Source organism: Botryllus schlosseri, chromosome 8 (assembly GCF_051294905.1).
Source record: "Botryllus schlosseri isolate E-star chromosome 8, Bs_hap1, whole genome shotgun sequence".
NCBI lineage: Eukaryota > Metazoa > Chordata > Ascidiacea > Stolidobranchia > Styelidae > Botryllus > Botryllus schlosseri.
Genome location: NC_137243.1, coordinates 27,793,170 through 27,815,583, shown reverse-complemented (window position 1 = coordinate 27,815,583; position 22,414 = coordinate 27,793,170). Strand labels below are relative to the sequence as shown.

Below are 22,414 nucleotides of genomic sequence, written 5' to 3'. Positions count from 1 at the left end.
GACTTGAAACGAACGGAATTTGTTTCCCCTTCGAAGCTTCCGCGAATTCAGTCAATCTAATTCTTATTTAGTTTTGAAAAACTGGAAATGTTCAAGTTGTTCCAACTCTGATGACTAGAATTAGACCCATTCGGGAACTATTTCATTATTGTAGTCGAGTAAAACACAGAATCTGCTTATGCAGGTGCACAATAATGAAATATCTCGTGGTAGAGTCGAGATAGCGGCGGAAAATGATGCTAATCAAGTAGAATTAGGAAATACATCACTGCAAATTCAAGATAGTTGCCGACATTGTTGACGTTACAAAACCAGATACGCCCCTTGTTTAAAGGCTTGAACTCAGAGCATTGCGGCCAGTTTGCTCGTAACAAGCCGCGGTTGCGCGGGCGACACTTTCCAAACAAAGCGCTCGGCAATCGACAGCGGGGAATTTTCTTTTGTGCGCCAGGCTAATCGCTAAACAAAGGCCGAACGGAACCGAGCCTCGCCACCATTACGTATTACGATCGTGAAGCACGAAACCGAAAGTGATATTCGCACCCCGCGCGGGAGTCGCGGCACGCACCAAAACCGATTCCCTACTCTCGCATATCGTTTACAACACAGCACCGGACATGACAGCGTAACGAAATTCTTCGTGAACGCTACTGATCAACGGCATTGAGCCGCTTTTACGAAGAGACACAGAAAAGCACGATGACATGCTTTAGAAAATAGTTAAATAGCCTCAGATAACAGTCAATCGTAGCACGCTCGAGAAAGTCACGAACGCACAGAGGTGATTAAGTACAGTTAGTCATATCGTAAAGTAGAAGTAGTATTTGGGAATGACTTTAGATGTACCACTAGTAGCCATCTCGTAAGCAAAATATAACAATTTTAAGCCTTGTCATGTCTGCAAAACTGAAATTTGATGAAGCAGTGCAATCGTGACTCTCGCGAGTTTTTCGGGTCGCAAATACGGATCAGATTTCTTCAAACGTACTGCAAACTTTCCGAAGCGGAGCGACAACGCGCGACTGTGACGCAGCAACCCGACGGCTAACGTCACGAGTCCGTTAGCGACGCAAATCGAGCCAAGCCACGCACGCTCACGCCCGTTTGCAAAATCCGCTAATGTGTTTGCGTTCGTAAACAGAATCACTTCAATCAATCGTTTCCGTACGTTTTCGTGGCCTACATGACGCGCTGCAGCGTAGCATCGGTCTCGCACAAAATAGATCGGCACGATTTGCAGACTTATTCTAACGACTAGGAGGATGAGCAATGCAAATAAATGATGGAATACAAATCTTGCCAACACCGCGCAGCCTATACAACCTCACTAGAACCAGATTGAATGAAATTATGATTCAACACCATGATCACGTAATCTTGCACGATACACGACACTGCGGAGTACATGACAAGTGGAGTCGGCCAAAGGACCAGACTTGTACAACCCGCAACCTAGTTAGCGGGTTTATTGATTTGTTTTAGTTGAGCATGTAAAAACAACCAGAGAACACTTTTGTCGTTTGTCACGAATCGTGATACCAGTGTTTTGTTGTGTGATGTTCTCGCTCAAAGTCACCTCCACCACCACCAACTGTGGCCAGGGGTGGATTCTTGGAGTCGAATTTCGAAACCCTCCCATTTCAAACTCAAAATCTCGTCATTTTGGAATGCCAATTCCGTTGCATTTTTCAGTATCTCCAGAATTAAATCTAATTAGTTGTGGTTTAGCTGCGGATTTTTAAAGGTCGTTCTTTTTACTTCTAGTTGGAAACCCAGCAGTCTGTACAAGTCTGCAAAAGCAGTTATTGTTGGTACTCGAGTAGAAGTAGAAGTAACGTCATACATTTTGACTCAAAAGTCAACATTTCAAAGTGAAAAAGTAACAAGAAAAATACCAGGGCCAGCAGTGTCTAAAAATTCCAAAACGATGCAGTAGAAGTGGGAGTCGACAAAAAACAAAACACATATAAGTGAGTTGTACAAGTGTGCCACACCCCCTATTTATACTTCAAAGCACTTCTTTACTGGCCGTCTCTGATAACTGATCAGTAACGAAAGCATCTCGTGGCTGCACGATTCAAACACACCGCTTCTTTTGAAATAGTACACTTTTGTAGCGAAATAGGATAGAAATGTTTGAAAAAAGTACGATCAAACTCACCTAAAAACGGCTTTATCTGTTTATGCGACTGCTGATGCTGAATGAGATTCTGCACGGTCGGAAAACTCAGCCCGCAGTTCTGCGTCTTGCAAGGGTACCGGGGCTGCTGTCTCTGATGCGGCGGCACGTAGTCCCTGGTGCTGGGAATCCCGGCCGGGGCCTGCTGCTGATAGGCCGCGCTCTGCCTCGCGTACGTGTGCATTTGCGGGATGACTTGCGAGTAGATGGTGGGCGGCAGGACAGGTTGGCTGACCGGGGCTGAGATGCGGTTCACTTGGACCGGGGCTTGAATGAACGCGGTCGGCATCGGCGATCGACGTAGGACTTCACTTCTTTTGCTTTCCACATCCACCTCCTGGATAGAGGATACACACACATTAGGAAGGCATCAACACAACATTCAATACAAAACGTCATATTTTGTGATACGATTGTGGAAATACTATGTTCTTTCAAATCTCACTAGTTGCTGATGATTACCCCTGACGAGTGTCAGCCGAAAATATGCGGGTTTATTTCAATATCAATATATTAATCAAATGTGTATTGAAGTTCTGTACCGCCCAGAGAATCTTCACTACAAATTAGCATAAATTATGAATATGGCGTGTCCAAAATACATCAGTCGAATCGATGTTGTGATTCCATGCAGTTTAAACTCATATTCAAACACTGGAAAACAGTGGGCAAATTGAGCATTCGATGAAACCTCAGTATGACGTCATAAGAGTATGGATGATGTGGAAAGTTCAAATCTGTAGCCTTCATGCGACAACGCCAGTTCTACATCACGTTTAAAATATTTTATTTTTTCGACCGTACCTATTTTATTACACTTTGTGACAATGCTATGAATTTATCGCCACTTCACAGATACGTGATTTCCAGTAACGTGGTTAGCCTTGTACTACATGTTTTGTACGATGCAATACGACCAATCGAGATTTCAAGGCTACCACAGCGGTAAATAGTATCGAAACTATCATTTGCACCAAGAGCATAACTCTTACTGGCAAGGAGCCCGTTGTTTCAGTGCTCAAAAGAATCATCTGTCATTGCTCGACGCATTAGAATGAATCCTCGATCAAGATTGGAACACGCAGACCATTGTGCTCAGCCTCAATCACGACGCAAGCCAACTTACATGGTGTGTCAAGGTCGCCGCGTCAGAAGCCGACAGATAATCTTGCAGGAAATCGCGTCGCACGTTCGATTCACTCTCATCCGGAGAAGGGCTGAACGATACCTGAACAAACGAAAAAGGTTCGATCGAGTTCAATCATGCACCTGAACTGGTTGCAAAGAATCTTGCCTATGTAGATAATGGGAAGGGTGAAAATTTGCATTACCCGACATTTGAGCATGCAGCACGTAAGCGTGTGACTTGATGACCCCAAAACTAGCCCAAACCCTCAAATTAACCCTTACACAAACCTGAAACGAACCAAAACACTAACATGAACCCACATGCGCATTGCTCAAGTGTCCGGGTTGTACAAACTGCTGGATTTTCAAAATGCGCAACTGAGACTAGAATTACTCACTTTTCAAAATTGTAACTAAAAAGAGATAACAACTAAGAACGGTAACAACCTTTAAAATCAGCAACAACTAAAACACAACTAAGTAGATTCAATCTCGATTTTGATTTTATCAGGATTGGATCGGCTGGAATGGTAGGCCTTTGACCCCAAACCCAGCTCCTGACTATGTCGCTGTTCTGTTCGTAGTGATGACTCTGAACTGGCAATGGCTGCAAGAACATCACACAACAGAACACCGGTATCACGTGTTTTCAGGTAGTACGCCTGCTAAATCAGAGCTAGTCGCTTTTTGAAATCCGCAACTACAACTATTAAATAAACAGTATTTAGTTGACCATCAGTTAAGCGGAATAGTAGTTTGTACTCTGTCAAGTGCCGCACGTTACCCTATGTGCACAGACTATTCTCATGTTAATTCTATCAAAGACACGACAGAACAAATGTGAGCCACCGACCCGATTGTCTTCCTCGCTATCACGTCGAAATCGTCTCGGTCTCTGGACTCTCCTCCTGCGTCGTTTTACAGTGTTATAATAATAGTCCACGCACTCGGCTGTGCTTTTCGTTCGAATCTGACAAAAACAAAACGGAAAACATGTTAAGTGGGATACAAAACAAACTGACGTATAAAAAACGGTACAACTATAATTCTAATTCTAATCTAATTTGGGAAAAGTTGAAAGCTGACTCACAATTCGAGATATTTTATAAAAATCCTTGAGATGCTCGAGCATCCCGGCATCGAACGTCTGCCGTTCCCTTAGCGACCATTTCGAAGTGCCTAAATATGTGTAGGACGCCATCGAGTGGTTGGACGGGACAGTGACGCTAGAATGCAGAAGTTGACGTACGCACGTCTGAAAAACAAAAAATATTATTATTGAAATTTGTTCCAGTAATGAAGTACTTGTCATTTTTCAAAGTAGGTTACTCGAGAAGGCTTGCTTGCACTGCTTGTATTTTCTCACTTCTACTTCTACATTTTTAGGCAAAAACGACTGAGTTTCCACACTTTTGGTGTTGTGCAGTAGAAATTAATCTTGCGATACGACTGTGTTCCTTCTATGTATGAACTTGTAATGAGAATGCGAATGTGACTGAAACATTTTGGAAAATTGCACCTATTTTCGTGTAATTTTGCGTTAGCCGCTACGATGCACTTTGCAATTTGGAAAATAGCAACCTCCGATTAACTGCAAAGTGTGCTACTTCTCAAGCGAATCCACATTTCAAAACAGTTACTTAATACTTCCACACCATCATTACCTACTCTCACTCCAAGCAATTTTGACACGAGTACTTCAACCTGACATGCATCTACTTGTACTTCTACGTGAGTAGAAACACTAATTAGTTTGCTAACTACATCTGGTCCCAGGACGTTACATTTCCTTTCGAGATACAATTCAACAATCTATTGATTTAAAAATAGATATGAAAGTTTGCGTTCAAGACAAAGTTGAATCACTCTTACCAAGATATCACCGTTGTTTTTGTAAAGTAAGTGCAATGCGAATTCCTTGTTACATCCTCCGAACGGCACAGCGGCAGAGCACGCCAGTTTCAGATATTCCTCCACTGAAAAGAAATTTTTTCATGAATCAGGGTAAGTCAGCATTTTGAATCTCATAGCGTTCGGAATCAAACATTGTTGGTCGCCTCGAATGGTGGAGAGCCACAGAATTGGGCAACATAGAATCACACACTTGCGCACGCTGCTGGATTTTAAAAATGTGCAACTAGAATTATTCACTTTTCGAAATGAAAAACTAAAATTGAAACTAGTTAGTTCTCAAAATGCACAACTAGAACTACTCACTTTTCAAAATGAAAAACTAGTCAGTATTCAAAATGTGCGACTAGAACCAAAACTAATGACTTTTTAAAATGCGCAACTAGAGCTAGCACTATTCACTTTTGAAAATGCGTAACCAGAACTAAAACTGCTCACAAAACCTATAGTTAGTTGATCGTCAGCTGACTCGTTAGGCAGTTTGTACAAGCCTTTAGACTAGGCTGCTATCGAAGCAGGATAATCATCAAACTCAGATTGAATTTACTTGGAATTTAATAGTTTGAAAACTCACAAAACGAAACCATGAATAACTAGTCACCAGACAAAGATGTAACGGGGCAATGGAACTGCTTTTTACCACAGCGCAATAAAATATCCAAACACAAAACCAATGTCGTGCCATCATAAAGTCTATTAACCTGGTTTATGCTAGCATTTGCAGATTAAAACCATCAAAGTTATTCCCACGTTATACCGATAAGGAACAAAGGACGTGCACTTGATAATTTATATGCACACACCAACTTATCGGCGCACATTTTCATGCAAGCTAACCGAAGTCGCCATCACATTCCAAGAACTCAAAAATCAATATCAAGAAACGGATAATACCAACTAGTTATCATTGCAAAATTCACATTCTTGACATACCGTGTCGGCTTTGTGTGCTGTTTTCATTGTACAGTTCCTCTGTGGGATTCCATACTTGTTCGGCCTTGTGTACGTCGTGATCAACTTTCCATTTCCGACCTGGATATAAACCATTGTTATGGTACAATATCTACATGACAACGTGATTGTGACTTTCTCAAAACTGGGAGGCGTGCTCTGTTTGTGGAATGCAAACATGGCTCTTTGTGAGAGCCAGTTCTGGATAGTCGAGGTAAAATATGTCAAGTGTTTATACCCACATAACAACTTCAATGTAAATTAGTAACTGCAACATAAGAATAAAATGTAGGATTTTCAACAGACTGTTCCATGATTGAGACTTAGGAATAATAATATGCAGCTTTCTATTCAAAAAGGCTTTTGGATGTACAGAACTTCAACATACAATTTAACAGTATATTGAAATCGAATGAACCCGCATATTTTTGGCTGACACTCGTCAGGGGTAATCGTCAGCAACTAGTAGAGATTTCAAAAAACTTTTGTACACCTACAGTGGTATCACAAAATATCACTTCAAGGGCATGAACTTCAAAATAATCCAGGCTAGTAGAGCTTAAAGTACTATTTTTAGACAAACTCCTTTTTTTTGATAAAAGTTGACTCCAAGACAATATTCGGGTTTACTTCACAATAGGCTACGAATATATCATGAAAGTTTTGTATTTCTTGTGAACTATTTAATCTTTGTAATGTGCCGCTTAATGAGGACAGAAAGTTTGTTGACTAAATTCTAGCAAGCATCAATGAATTATCACAATACACAATAATGAGTTCAAGGTCAACTGCATTAATCATCTTCTAACCAGGTTGAACACATGATTCATTATGAAAATGTTTCCATTCTTGCAACAGAAGCCCTGTGTAACACACCAGTCAACATTCAACTGCGCAATATCGATCGCTACACAGGACACCATGGGAAAGGACAGTGAGCTACACAAGCTGAAAATTTGCATGAATAAGCCTTATTGTCTGGAAATGGAATTAGGTCAACAATAAGTTGATACTCACACAGCTTTGGAATATCGGCTTGATAATCATCACCAATGTTAATCTTCCTGCAAACAATAAGACAGAGTGTAATTAACATACCAATACCATGATCTCATAATTGAAAGCAGGTCTAATCCACAACTACCATATCTCCTCTCCCAGGAAGAGAACAAATGCACATTTGCCAGATGTCGCATATGAAAAGAACCTGGCATTCATTCAACATATTCATCAAAACGCCATATGCCAAGATACAAGTCCAACAGCCAGGAGTCATTACCGTATCCTGATTGTATTGATTGAGTGCATCTCACAGTAAATAGCACTTGAACCTAGGTGCACTATTCACGGAAATAATACAATAGAGCAAGGAGTCATATCACACCCAGAACACCAACAGGGAATTAGAGGCAGAGCAGGTCCTAGCCCTTGCACTTAGTTGCAATAATTGAGAGGTAATTACAAGTGAACATATCTAGTAATTAAATCTGCAGCATTCCAGCTATTACCTCTAAAGCCACTAGACTTGTACAAACTTTCACCCAACTACTGATTTTCTGAGTAGTTGTAATCATAATGGTCGATTTTGAAAAATGAATAGTTCTAGTTCTAGAAGCGTTTTAAAAACCGAGTTCCTGCAGCCATTGCTAGCTCAGAGTCCTCCCCGCCAACAGTGGCAAAGCCATCAAGTGGGTTTCGAGGGTCGACACCTCCACATTTCAAACTTGTACTGATGATCATGTGGTAAGTCGATCCAATTGCACTTAATGATTTGCACCAGAGTCGAATCTCGTCAGTTGTGTTTTAGATTGTTAGTTGCAGAGTTTTTAGTCGACTAGCTGAGAGATTAGCAAAACCAGTAGCTCTAGTTGTAGTTGCGAGTTCAGTTTTGGAAAGTGAATAGTTCTAGTTCTAGTTCCAGTTATGAGGTTTGGAAAAGAGTAGTTCCAGTTGAAGTTGAGAGTTTTAAAAAGGGAGTAGCTCTAGCCCTAGTTGAAGATATGGAGTTCTAGTTGCGAGTATTTGTAGTTGTCTATTTCAAAAATCCATTAGTTTGTGCAAGTCTGACTACAGCCAGTAAGAATATCACAAATGAAGAGAATAGCGGGATACTTACGGGTCAGCGCTCCTGACAAGGTCATCATCTTCCTCTTCTGGTATCGGCGGAATAGGACAATGCTCTACGCTTCCTAAAACAAATCACATTGGATACAGAATAAATTCCCATGCGGCACCGATTCTTCCTTACCTTGTCTGTACAGAGTTTTGTGGGATGGCGTGATGGGGGTTTTGTGATAGAGCCCCGTGCCCAGTCGTAGGGGGCTGAGCATAGGCGGCGGCGTGTACGGAGGGATCTTATCGTTACCGCAACTCGATACGCTGTCGCCACTCGGCCTGAGAGAGAGAGAAAGAACCGATCGTTGATAATCAGTATCTATAGTAATCAAAATCAATATCACAAATGTCTCTGAGCAGAAACAACAGCTCCAAGTACGCAAAAAGTAAGTATTCTTGGCCTAGTATTGACTAAAAATGAGCAGAAGTCATGAAAGGTCTACAATCAACACCACTAGTCAGCAGTGCAAGTAGGAGCGAACTTGCACAACTGAGTAATTCTAGTTGCCCAAATAGACTAATTAGAGCAAAATGTCGGCAATTTAATTCTATTCTGACATGAGAGATTTTCTTTGTTTTCATTATGAACTGAGCTTGATTTCAATTTCGAAGCGTCTGCAATTTCAGTAATTCTAATTCCAGTGTAACTAAGAAAAATTGTGTATCAATCATTTTAAATCTGGTCTAATTTGGAGAAGCTGTATAGCTATTATTTTAAGTCCAATGTAATTTGGAAAACAATTGTATATCTATCATTCTAATTCGAGTCAAATTTGGAATATTCGAATTCTAATCTAATTTGGAAATAGGTGCGCCTATAATTATAATTCTACTTCAATTTAGAACAACTGAAAATTTTCTAGTTGTCCGAGTCTGAGTAGCAGCACCTTTGTGAAAACGATACAAGATTAGGAAGGTCCACAAATCTCACCTTCTCCTGTGGTGAAGCTGACTGATGTACAAAGACCCGTTGGAATACGCGTTCACGCTCGGCGGTATAAACAACGGAGGAGGTCTTCTCTTCTCTCTACCGTCCGGAGAACTGACGGCATTAGTCGCACGGCTGGCGTTTTGAAACGCAGAAAAGTGCCCTGTTCTGGGCAACAGCGTCAGAGGCTTGCATTGCAGCCTGCTGTCTGCTGAATGGCGCCGATGTCTCAATCGGTTGGGGGCCGCGTGTTTCGGTACGGACCAGACTTCTTTTTTATTGTCCTCCGAACTTTCTGGGATATGCTCCATCTTAACCCTTTTTAAATCGCCAGATTCCTCGATATCTAACGATTTTCTTTTCAATACTGACGATTTTGACGGGATGACAGCATCGACTGCGTTCACGATCGGTTGCGTATCGTTCATCATCCCTGTACTCGAGTGAGATTCTGTTTCAAAATTAGCGACACTCGCATTCAATTCTTGCTTGCAAGCGATATCCGAGTCTTGAAATGGTTTTTTCAACACAGACCCTTCGCTGTGATGTCTCTGCCTTATCGAAGACCTAAAACTTCCCGGGTTACCGCCCATCATAGAATTAGGCAATATGGTGCTGGGATTCGCGACGTTCGTTGCATCTTGCATCAAAGGATCGTCGTGAAACGAAAAACTCGCGGGAGGGCTGTTACTTCTGTAGAAATTCACATACGCTGAAGTAACGGGCGCCGTGCCCCCTTGAGAACGTTCCACGGGTATGGAAACAGGGAAAAACATGGGGTCTGTTTGAGACTGATTGATCTGTTCGTTGGCCTGGTGAATTTGAGCCATCGGCGATTGCAGCATGTCCTCTTCTTTAATGATCATATTTCCGCCCTGGTCTCGATTTTGCATGGACATGGAACGCTGAGATTCGTTGCGCCACATCATCTCGTTACTGCCGGAAGGCATCAGACCGGACTGAACCTCCTAAAAGAGAACGGGACTGTGTTAATACCATTCACCACACAAGGATTTCGCACTAAGCGCTGTGATTAGGTCTGGTCGCAATGATTTGAGTAATCGAATCCGAATTGAGTATTAATTCTAATCATTCGAGTCCGGAGAGATGATTCTGCCGAGTACTGAAATTATATTGACCTAGTCATTAAAACTTAATTTGACAACGTGATTTATAGTTTCGATACCATTTCTATTGTGGAGGGCTTGTAAACCCCAATTAGCGATATCGCCGCACGTACGTTACTGGAAATCACATCTATATGAAGTTGTGATAAGCCACAGCATTGTCACAAAGTGCGATTACCAAAGTAGTACGGTTGAAAAATATCAAATTACTTCTAATGTGATGTAGATCTGGCATTTTATTCGTTGTACTCTCATAACAGGTACATATTTAAACCTTACACATCATTCTTATTCTTATGGCATCATTATGAGTTGGGCTATTCTCGAATCGAATCACTCTGGCAGTCAATAGCAGAAGCAAATGTAATATCGTAAATTTCACTTCATCACAAGTACCAATTTCCTAGTAAAACGTAAGTATTAGGGCCTCCAAGTTCTAGTTTTGTCTATAAAACTGAAAACTTGAGAACAAGTAGTCATAACCACTTGAGCAAACAGTGCAAGTAGATATGATGTCGTACATTTCACTCAAATAGGAGGAAATAATAATTGTTCTAAGGCTAGTTTTGCGGACCAGGTTGCACCTCTTAAGAAGAATAGCGCAGTGTCAACACCGTTGACTAAACAAGGATTTCACAGGAAGGCGTAAAGGTCACAGTGCTATGAGTCACACTGCTAGATCACAAATACCGAAAGCTTGCTCTCCTGTACATAACCAAGGAAAGATGCGTTTCCGATAAATGCAATTTGAAAGAAGGGAAGAGCAACTTTCCTAATCGGATAGGCATTTCTCGATATGTAAATCACAAAAGACACTCTCGCATAGCGACTGCCAAGTCAAGCATACCATTTCCTTTCATGGAGAAAGAAGTTACTCTTATGGAAACTCCGCTAATGTATACAAGCTAATATCGCAGGGGAACGCAAACACGAAATCAACCCACACAAAGGATACTTAACGTGAGCAAGTCAATCAAAGACTATACAAGTTCAGAGCAACACAAACCAGATCACTAGGATTGCAGCAATGAAAACTCATTGAAGCGGATCGTTTTGTTGACAGTTCAAAGTTAGCAAAGCGTTTTACAAGGCGTCAAGATTTGAAATCATGGATTGCTATTAGTCATAAAATCTTACACTCAACACGGAAAACCACTAAATAGTGAGATCATTGCAAGCCCCGATTTCAAGAGATTATTACGAACAGTAGGCTATATAAAAAACACTATATATATATTCATACTGTCAAATTGATTCCACTGGAAGCTATTCGATTGACTCTCATCAGGAGCATGGCTGAGTAATTCAATTGCTTCCAGCATTCAAGTATCAATCATCATGACGTCATAACAGTATGAATGATATGGAAGGGTCAACTTTTATGCGACCACAAAGAATAGAATGCCTGTTCTACGTCAAATTCAAGATTGTTTTGTATTTCTTCGACCATGCCCATTTCATTGAACTTTGTGACAATGCTGTGGGTTGATCACGACTACACAGAGATATCATTTCCGCAAACGTATGTAGCTTTGTCCTACATGTTCCGTATTCTTGCGATACGACCGATCGACGATTACAGCCTTCCACAGTGGAAAAGACTATTGAAACTATCATTCTCTCAGATAAATTACCTCTTAGTGACAATGAGAGTATCATTTCCGTACTAGGAAAAAATCATCCCTCACTACTCGACTCGGATTATCAGAGTAAATACGTATACTCGATTCAAATGGAGTACTCAAATCAGTGTACCTAGCCATAATCAGGGGAAAATGTCAACAATTAAGTTTAACCGAATTCAAAATATGGACAGAAATATAGAACTGCGATTACTGACATCAACTTCTGATGAGAGTCGATCCAAAAGCTTCGAGTGGAATGAATTTGGCAATATAAATAAATTATTTGTTGCAATTGTTACATTCTGTAATGCTAAAAGCATATTAAGTATGTAGCCGCATCAAATTACCTGCAATCGAATCTGCTCCTGATTTTGCCCGTGCGTTTCGTCCTGATGTTGGTTTTGCGATCCGACAGACACCGCCATGCCTGTGTTATTCGAAAACAACTGTCCCTGGTCGTGTAACACGGCTATGTCCGCAAAATCAGCCAAAGGCGTGCTGCGGTTGCTGGCCTGTTGGATCAAGGACTGTTGCAGATACGCGACGTTGTCGACTTGAGACGAGTTTGTAGTCTGATCGTCGGGCGAACTGCCGGCGTACGACTGGCTAGGTGCGACTATATTCGAGTTGGCTGCTGACAAGGATACCGCAGTCACGAAAGGCATAGGCGCGCTCGAACCGGGCAGTGACTCTTGACTTTGTATATATGAATGAGGGTGTTGTTGAGGTACTAGTATCACGCTAGAAGGCGGAGTCCCGCGAAAATGGTGTGTCTGACCGGCCGCGTGTTGCTGGGCTATTAGATGTTGCAAATCTGTGACTTGCTGTAGCCCTTGATTTCTTATAAAATCCTCTTGTGCGGAACTCGCGTTATGCAGATAGTGGTCGGGTTCGGATCGTGCTAGAAGATTAGCGGCCGCGATCAACGCATCATGAGGCTGCATTGTGGTGTGCTGTAATTGATATGGGTATATTCCAACTTGTGGGTTAATCCTATGCACTAAAGATGCGTCTCTCGCGTTCATGTTCTGCGTTATCGGTACCACCGCGCCTGCTGCATTCATCGTGTTCACCGCCGGGCTGTAGAGTGTGTTGGGATTGCTGTAACCAGGCAACGTGACGCTGTTGTAACCGCCTGGATTCTGATACATAGACGCCGGTTGGTTGGCTTTAATGTTATAAGTAGGGGTGGAGGGTGATGATAAGGTCCGCGGCGTTCTCGATTCGTTACCGGTGCTGCTGCTTCCACTTGCTTTCCGGATTCGTTCATCTTTGCTCTAAAAAACGCATGTTTGCATGTACGCCAACCATTTTTAACTCTATTCTCGTTAATGAGCAAAATGTGATGTCCTGCAAAAATCAAAGTACGAGTCAGTCAAAAGAAATCTTGCTGCAGAGGGATTGTCCATCCTGACTTAAAGCCTGGTAATTGGGTTTTATACAAGTAATATACGGTGTAAACTTGTACAAATAACAATCTGGTTAGTTGACAGTCCACTAATTACTGGATTTTAGCCGGTCTAGTTCTGGATGCAGTTCTGAACCTCCAACACGCTCTTCAAATACGAACTATAATATTGTGTATTAGAGGCTGGAATCACATCACCTTCAGAATCATCTTAACGTAAACTAACATATTTGTGTTTTAGCACAACATTAGTAACTGCACAGTATTATATTGCATAATCTGTATTTTTCCAAATCATTTTTTAAGCATAATATCACACCGTTTCCTTGGTATATATATTCTGAATACTTGTGATTTTGCACAGCATTAGGAGCTAACTGTGCACTGTGCAGTATTGTATTGCATAATTTGTATTTCATTTTTCTACATCATTTTAAGCGCAACATCACATTGTTTCCTTGGTATATGTATTCTGAATGGTTGCTCACATGGTCAGTAAGTGTATGTGTGTGGCTTTAATATATATAAATATCCATGCAGACGATAGATTGCCTCAAATTACTGTCAGAGACGATTTAAGCATCTTTCAAACACCGTCAGAGACGATTTAAGCATCTTTCAAACACAGCCTATTGACTACAAACGGTAACAATAATATATTTATCAACACAGCTTCAGAAATTTTCAATAGGCCTAAGCTTTGACAATCTGCCTACCTGAGATAACACAACCCAGTGTACAGGGAATGTAAATATACACAGATCGGACATGGCGTTTGATAGCCATGTTGCACAAACAAACAGATTTCAACGGTTTCGTAACCTCAAACATACAGGTGAAAGCCAGTTCATGGGACAATTTGTTTGGTACAAAACAATTTCAGAGGCAAAACATCACTTGCAGAGCAAGCAAACAACAAGTAATATCTGAATATAGCCACGACACGAGCAAGATAACTATCGAATAGAAGGTATCAGAATCCAGCACAAATTAAGAATACTTCCTGCCCAAGTACCTCAGATTCACGGTTTCATGTTTCAATTCTGTGCAGTTCAAACAAATTTTCAAAACAAAAACAAGAAAAATACAACAAGTATTCCAAATTAGTTCATCATTGAGCCTTCAGATACCTGTACAAAAGAACATATCTATAAATCCACTCAACAGTTGCCCAGCAATACGAATTACAGACCTATCATTTTTAATACAACATAAGAATTTGGATCTGTACTGTGCTAAGGATACAAATGAAGTCTGCATAATATATAAAGCTTGGTACAAAAGAAGATTTTTACAAACCTATCTCAAATTTTGTGCAGCAATATTTATTATACATCCCTATTTCCATTACAACGCCATAATTGTGAAGCTGTTACATGCTAAAGATCAAAATTGGACAATTAGCAAATATTCAGCTCTTACAAATTAGATTTTAGTTCATATCAAATCAGAATTGATTATCTCATCAGCACGAGAACGGCAAACGCCTGTATACAGCAAGCCTGGCTCGTTTCGCACTACACAGTACTCCTGTAGCATTTCCAGTGGAACCAAAAATTTGATTAGAATTAAAATCAGAGCATAGAAATAGTTCATAGCTAGATTGTAATTAGAGCAAAGAAACATTTCACAAATTATTAGAATTAGATTACCTGCATTTCACTCTAATTAGTCGAACTAGACAAGTAGAATCATCTAGTTGTTCAAGTCTGCTAAGGATACAACTGGTCTGTAAACAAATCAACAAGTACTAAACCCAATGGGCATTATGTCCAGACACACCTTATGCTTATTACTTTTGCCACACAACAGTGACAAAGCGTTATTTCCTGGAAGACTCACAACTAATGGTCACAACAACGATAGAGTTACGCTGGACGCCAAGCTATCTCCACGCACTGAGGTCCACTGTTAGTCAAGAAATCCAACACCAGCTGAGCGCCTGTACTACAAAGCGCGTTTTCTTCACAACACAATCAATGATCGCTTATGGAGAGGGCATTGTGATCGATCCTACTATGCCCCAAGCGCTGCTGCAATGCGAGTTTACAGCGCGCTCTCGTCTCGTATTAGCAGAGCCGCGTTTCACAGCGCAAACCCAGCAGCACGCGGCAATTCACAACTTGAAACCAACGGCCATCAACGATGCGCCCTCGGAGAGGCTCTTCAACAAAACAAGCCATCGCCGCATAACGGCATTGTCTGATCCGCGCGATTTGCTTTCATAATGAATAGAGATACACTTCTCTAGTTGCTGACGATTAACCCTGACGAGTGTTAGCCTGAAATATTCGGGTTTATTTCTTTACGAACATACTATTCAATTGTATACAGAGCGACCAAATCACTGCATTCTATAATATGATTGCCCGGAAAGAGGACGTACACAGCATCAATAGCCATGCCCCGCCTCGATAACGACCGGTTTGCCCTAGAAAAACACTGGCTCTGATATGCAAAGCCTGGGAAATCAGCCTTCGCGGTAATGCAAGCCTCCCGGACGGCTTCAAAATTTTCGGCTTTACAAAGTTAGATTAGAATGATAGCTACACAGTTTTGTCTGAATTAGATTTGAACTACCGATTTCGTAAAAGAAATACAACAATCAAATAAGAGATGAATCTCATAAACGGTAAATATCTGTACACTAAGCTTGACCTGTTTTACAACATACATTTCTCCTGTAGCATTTCAGCAAAACCAGAAATACAATTAGAATGAAAATGACAGCTTAGAAAGATTTCACGAATTGGATTAGCGGCATTTGGTTGTGATTATTTTAATTATAAACCTAGAACGATCTACTTTCCAAGCCTCGCCTCTCGACACGACAGCGAATTCGCAGCAGCCTGGCGCAAACCCTAACATTTTTGATCACGTCCAACAGCGTTACTCATCATTTCGGAATGCAGCAGACGCTCAACGCGAACGCTCCCAGACAAGGAGTGTGCAGACGTGAGATAAAAAGAGATACACGCGCTAGTCCGAGCGATATTACGTGGGCTAAGGCACGTGATCGCTTTGCACACTATCTCACAGCGTCACGGCCTTTGTTCCTACAAGTTCTGCAAAAGTACACGGCTGTCTTCCGTATCAGCCTGGATAATAGACTCTTTCCAGCCGCCCTCACAAACAGACGTGAACTAGATAAGTCTAGGAGTCCGATCAGACTCGTTAAAGCAAAATGATGGTAATCGAAATCTAATTTCACTTGTGAAATGCTTCTATGCTCTTTAATACGAATCTGTATTCTGGTTTTCATGAAAACGCTACAGGAGAAATGAAAAATGCGAAACGAGTCAATCTTAGTGTACACTGTACAATGTACATATATGTTATTTTCTTGCTTGTGAGAATCAGCTCTAATTCGATGTGATATGAATTTGAACTCTGCAGTATTTCTTTCGAAGTATAGATTTAATTCAATTTTGAATTTTGTGCGATTTCAATCATTCTAATTATAATCTGATGTGGAAAAAGCGTGCAGATGTAATCGTAACTCTAATATAAAAAAAACTCTCGGAGGCACAGAGCTTCATAATATGTTTAGTTGCATAATGTTGAAAAGCTGAGAATTTCTAGTCAATCTGTGCCGAGGACCGGACCCGTACGGTACTTCGCATCAATCCTAAACAATCGAGCTCCAGACTATAAGCTAATAGTTACGACACAACGTCATCACGAAAGGCTGTTTCTCCCATTAACTGCGGACTTTCCCTCGCCATGCTTTTTACCAAATTGCTGTGATTCTCAAAATGCTGTTCCCTGCCTAGAACGTTCTAGTATATATCATCAGTCTGAGCGTCATGCAACATACCTCTACGTAACACTGGACTCTAACAGTGATAATATCATCAAAATCTAAATCATAATACATACAAAACACGTGAAAACTTCATTATACAATTCAACATTCTATTCATGTCGAAATAAACCAGAAAATTTGGTTATAGTCTACGATTGTTTGTTGCACAAAGTTCTTCTCAATTCTTTACTAGTTGCTGATGCTGACGATTATCCCTAACGATTATATCAGCCGAAAATACTTGCATTTATTTTTAATCTCAGCATAACGTTCAATTGTATATTGTAGTAATTACTTTCAAGGGATATCTTTATTAACTTATATTGTTAATCTACATTCACTGTGGCTATTCGACCGACTCTAATCAACAGCGTGCGTCAAATCGAATCAAATCAATCAAAAAGCGATTCAAATCACCACGAGCATAGGCTAACCTACTGTAATCTTTATGACAAAATGATGATGATACCTGCAACAAATCAAATCCGATAAACGAGAAACAAATTCTTTTCCGGATCCTAGCACATGGCGGAACTAGCTGCATATATTCTAACATCTCTTCAAATAGATCACACACGACCGAAACCAGAACTTCCGCAATCTAGACAAAGGCCGCGCATCCGCTTTTCGACTTAATTCCCAGCGTAATAACGCGCTTCTGACCAAAAGCTATCGCACGGCTAGTAGATATCCGTACTAGGATGATGTAGCCGATCAATTTAGCTTTCACACGCGCTGATTTCTGACGCATCACAGCCAAGTCTGTCTTAAGGATGGAGCTTGGGGTTACAGTTCTTCATCACGCAAATGAATCATACATTCAACTCTATGATAGAATGATAATAATCTGGCTGGCAGCCTCTCGCTGTTCCGAAAACATTTCGGAACTATCGCCTTTGGTGCGCTGTCGCAATACCAAACACAACGAATTCCGCGCGCGCACAGCCGCGTGACCGGTTACGTTCGACTCTCGCAAAGATTCCGTTAGCATTTGCTCAAAACTCGGGATATTTGTCCTGTCCGGGAATTACCGAGATGACAGTTCGGAAAGTTACGAAAAATTGCCAAGGCTACGGGTTGGAAACGCATACGCGCGAGGCATTCGCCACTTTATTACATCATTTCAAAACACCAAAACACCACAAGACTGAGATGCGATAAAAAGACATGAAGGTTGTCGAAACGACTTGGAGTAGTCTTTGAAATCATCGCAAGCGAAAAGCTATACCAAGTAGACTATATTTATGACTACAGATTAGAATTAAAGCTACTATTTATTCTTCTTATTGTAGTATATTAGAATAAGAATTATAGCTGACCGCTTTTTTTCAAATAATATTAGAGTTAAAATTAGTGAATTCGCAAAAACTTGGAATTTATAGAAAGAAAAACAGCTAAAATCTAGTTAACTTCATATGAAATCGGCGTTGATTCTGTAAAGCATGAGAATGGCAAATGTCTGTACAGCAAGTTTGGCTCGTTTCGCACGATACAACTATCCTGCAATATTTCCGGGAAAATCAGAAATGAGAGCATACCATCATCTTACAAAATACATTAGAATTAGACCCCCTACATTCCGCTGTAACTCGTCTAATTCTACAACTAAGTCTGGTTGACGTATGATCAAGTTACGTCACCGCGTGAAATAGTTCTACACACTGCAAATCTGGTCGCTACAACCTGTCTGATCCTGCAACTGTCGAGAGCGAGTTATGCACATCAAACGAGCCGTATGACTCAAAACGCAGTAAGCAAATGAACCACACACCCTGGTCGCTGTTTACACTGAAACTGACTTCTCGCACGACATATCGCCGCATGCATGAGACGCCATGAATACGCATTTGCATAGCGCGCTGTCTGACAGGCGCTCGCTTTTCACAGGCCCGATTTCATGAATGGAGCCCGCAAGTTCTCGCGACGCACGCAACTCTGTGCCTGGTCGCCTGCGGAAATATCATACACGCCTCGCACTCTGCCGGCATTGTGAATGCGGCTAGTAGCAGTGCAATATACAGGAAGATACGCTTCCTCTCTGTAGAGACAAATTGCTATTTGCGGACCGATGCGTAATAAACGCACGGTGACACATTCGCGCTGGGACTCGCTATACCTGGAACCTTGTACAAAGTTCTGGGTTTCAAAAATACGGGATCAGACATAGAACTTCTCACTTTTCAAAATGCGCAACTAGAACTAGAATTAGAACTACTCACTTTTCAAAATCCGCCAACTAGAACTACGCACTTTTTAAAACAGCAACTAGAAATAGAATTGAAATCACTCACTTTTTTAAACCACAACTAGAACTAAAACTACTCACTTTTCAAAACCACAATTACAACAAGAGCTATTCACTTTTCAAAACTCGCAACTAGAACTAGAACTAACGACCTTTAAAAGTTCGCAATCAACTAAGACATAACTAACTCGAATAGATGTATTCAGAAGCAACTTTTCAAGTTTTGTTTTATCGAATCGGCCATCCACATGAACATCTGTGCAAGTTTGAAATGGGAGGGTTTCGACCCCCAAACCAGCCCCTAACCACGCCACTGTTATTAGTAATGACTCAGAGCTAGCAATGGCCGCAGGAACATCACGCAACAGAACACCGGTATCACGATTCACGCCAAACGACAACACGTGTTTTCAAGTTGATCGGAAACTATTCAAATGACGCAACTATAGAACTAGAACTATTCACTTTTAAAACCGCAAACAGAACTATTCTCTTTTCAAATTCCGTAACTAGAAGTAGAAATACGCGAAAAATGAGCAGTTAGTTGACCGTCTAGATTGGCAGTTTGCAAAAGTCTGCGTGAAACGCAAAACCAGGCAGTCAACATCAGTGATGCCAAAATTGGGTCGCTTGATTATTTTTTGGGCATATTGTTTCGGAGACGACAATTAAAAATAAAGCAATAGAAAACGTAAAGAAATCGCAAAACTTGAGAATGCACACGCCCTTGCCCGTATGTAGAAAACGATACAAAATGCTGAACTTCATTTTGTGTCAAAATTTGATCAATAATCAATCATTTGTTAGGTTCGCCAGATTCCGCCGATCTAAATTTCTGTAAATGCCTCTCCTTAAAATCGTGTTAGGCACCGCTGGCGTACGTAATCACTTTCGGATCTGTATTTAATACGGAACGGCAGGGCGATTTTAGCGAAACAGCCCGTTTTTTTTCTCTCGAGAGGTCAATCGAGTGCGAATTCACGTGTCGCGCAATCGAGCCGTCCGAATATTCACTCCATAGGCCCGTTTGGGAAAACCCCGAGAGCTGAGATCGCATATCTCAAGAATGGACGGTCCGGAAGCAACATGGAGCATTGCTGCGAATGTTGTTCATACAGGGTTAGACTATAGAAATTTTCAGCTTCTTGAGATTAGATTAGAATTATAGCTACTACATATCTTTTTCCAAATTAGACTAGAATCAGAATTATAGCTACTCATTTTTTCCAAATTAGATTGAAATTACAATTATATCTAAATAGTTTTTTACAAATTAGATTGTCAGAGTTAGAATTATAGCTACACAGTTTTGACCAAATTAGATTATAATTTGGATTACTGAATTTAATGAGCTTCTTGGAGGTACAGGACTTCAATATACAATTGAATGGCATATTCAATTACTGAATTTGCAAAAACTTGTCCACTTATCAGAGTTAGAAGCAATCGAACCATAGTGCACTGCCTAACAACATGAGCAAATAGGTGAAATCCTGCTAACACGGACTCCTCGTCAAGACCAAACGCCGATACGATTCGACAAACTGCATCTGCCAACCAGGCAAGTTCACCCATCAAGAGATACGAAAGTGAAACATCTGCCTACCGCGTACAGAACGCGTCACACTACAAATATAAGTTCATCCGTCACACCGCAAAACAAGAATTGCAACAGCCCGCATTCATAAAACTCAGTTTAGCATAGGTGTGTAATATATTGATATTGAAATAAACCCGAATATTTACGGCTGACACTCGTCAGGGGCAATCGTCAGTAACTCGCAGAGAATTGGAAAGAACACAATGATGCGATTGTTGATATGCATTGTGCTTTCAAATTCTCTATTTATTGCTAACGATTGCCTCTGACGAGTGTCAGCTGATAATATTCGGGTTGATTTCAATATCAATATCAATATATTACACAATTGTCTGCTGAAGTTATGTACCTACGTACAAGATTCTCTTCAGTTTAACATAAAGACAGCATTATACCCATACCTAGCTCTTTCACGATGATTGAACAATCAAATTTCTTCTATATCAAGCATACAAACGCCAAATATCCGCTTTACTTTGCTAAAATACTGCGAAGCCAAGCAGGCAATCTCATTAACGCAAAAAACGACACAAATTTTTCAAGAACGTGACCCGAACACAATAATGTAACATCTCATTTCGTGCAGAAATAGCGCGCTGTCTGGAGACGGCGCGCTGACCTTTTCGTGGCGTCGGAGAGAACTGTCGTTTTAAGCTGTCGCCTCGATTGACGCAACAGGAATTTCGAGGTGTGATCCGGAATAGTATGACGTAGGCGGCTTGTGACTATGCAGACATAGGCGCGCGCTGCGTCGCTAGGGAACATAGTTGTACATTACAAACTACTAGATTTCCAAAATGTAAGACTTGAACTAGAATTAGAACTACTCACTTTTCAAAATAAGCAACTAGAACTAGCAACTAGAATTAAAATTACTAGATTTTTAAAACTCGCAGTTAGAACTAGAACTAGACTTAACGATCTTTAAAAATCCGCAACCAATCAACTGAAACACAACTAAATAGTCAGAAATAATGGTGATAAGAATTGGCATTTCAAAAGGACGCGGTTTCGTGTTTGAAGCGGAAGGGGCTTCGACCCCAAAAACCTATCCCTGGCTACGTTACTGTAGTAGTGATGACCCTGATCTAGCAATGGCTGCAAGAACATCACACAGCAGAACACTGGTATCACGATTCACAGCAAACGACGACGTGTGTTTTCTTGTCGTTCGACAGATAAGTTTCAATGCGCAACTAGAACTAGAAAAAGAACTACCGGTACCCACTTATAAAGTCCGCAACTAGAGCTACTTGAAAACTAGTACTGGTCTGCCAGCAAATACTATCAGAGTGCACGGATTCGCGCCCGATAATATATAGGATCAAAGGAAGATTTCTCAAATTTATAGTTTGGGCCCGGAAAGGTTATGCTATGAATTTAGGGCTGGGC

The 22,414-nt window shown here is 40.9% G+C and overlaps 1 protein-coding gene across 2 annotated transcripts in view; it reads right to left on the bottom strand.

The window, feature by feature from the left end:
- The window catches only part of LOC145445445 (uncharacterized), a 77,245-nt gene that overhangs the window by 4,474 nt on the left and 50,357 nt on the right, over positions 1 to 22,414 (bottom strand). For both annotated transcript variants that reach the window (XM_080323634.1, XM_080323635.1), the window contains 11 exons: positions 12,312 to 13,241; positions 9,216 to 10,180; positions 8,418 to 8,563; positions 8,286 to 8,358; positions 7,187 to 7,233; positions 6,152 to 6,250; positions 5,180 to 5,283; positions 4,398 to 4,562; positions 4,161 to 4,277; positions 3,306 to 3,407; positions 2,162 to 2,516 (listed from right to left, as the gene is read on the bottom strand). In XM_080323634.1, the coding sequence (XP_080179760.1) occupies positions 2,162 to 2,516; positions 3,306 to 3,407; positions 4,161 to 4,277; positions 4,398 to 4,562; positions 5,180 to 5,283; positions 6,152 to 6,250; positions 7,187 to 7,233; positions 8,286 to 8,358; positions 8,418 to 8,563; positions 9,216 to 10,180; positions 12,312 to 13,241 (3,103 nt within the window). The remainder of the gene's footprint in view (positions 1 to 2,161; positions 2,517 to 3,305; positions 3,408 to 4,160; positions 4,278 to 4,397; positions 4,563 to 5,179; positions 5,284 to 6,151; positions 6,251 to 7,186; positions 7,234 to 8,285; positions 8,359 to 8,417; positions 8,564 to 9,215; positions 10,181 to 12,311; positions 13,242 to 22,414) is intronic.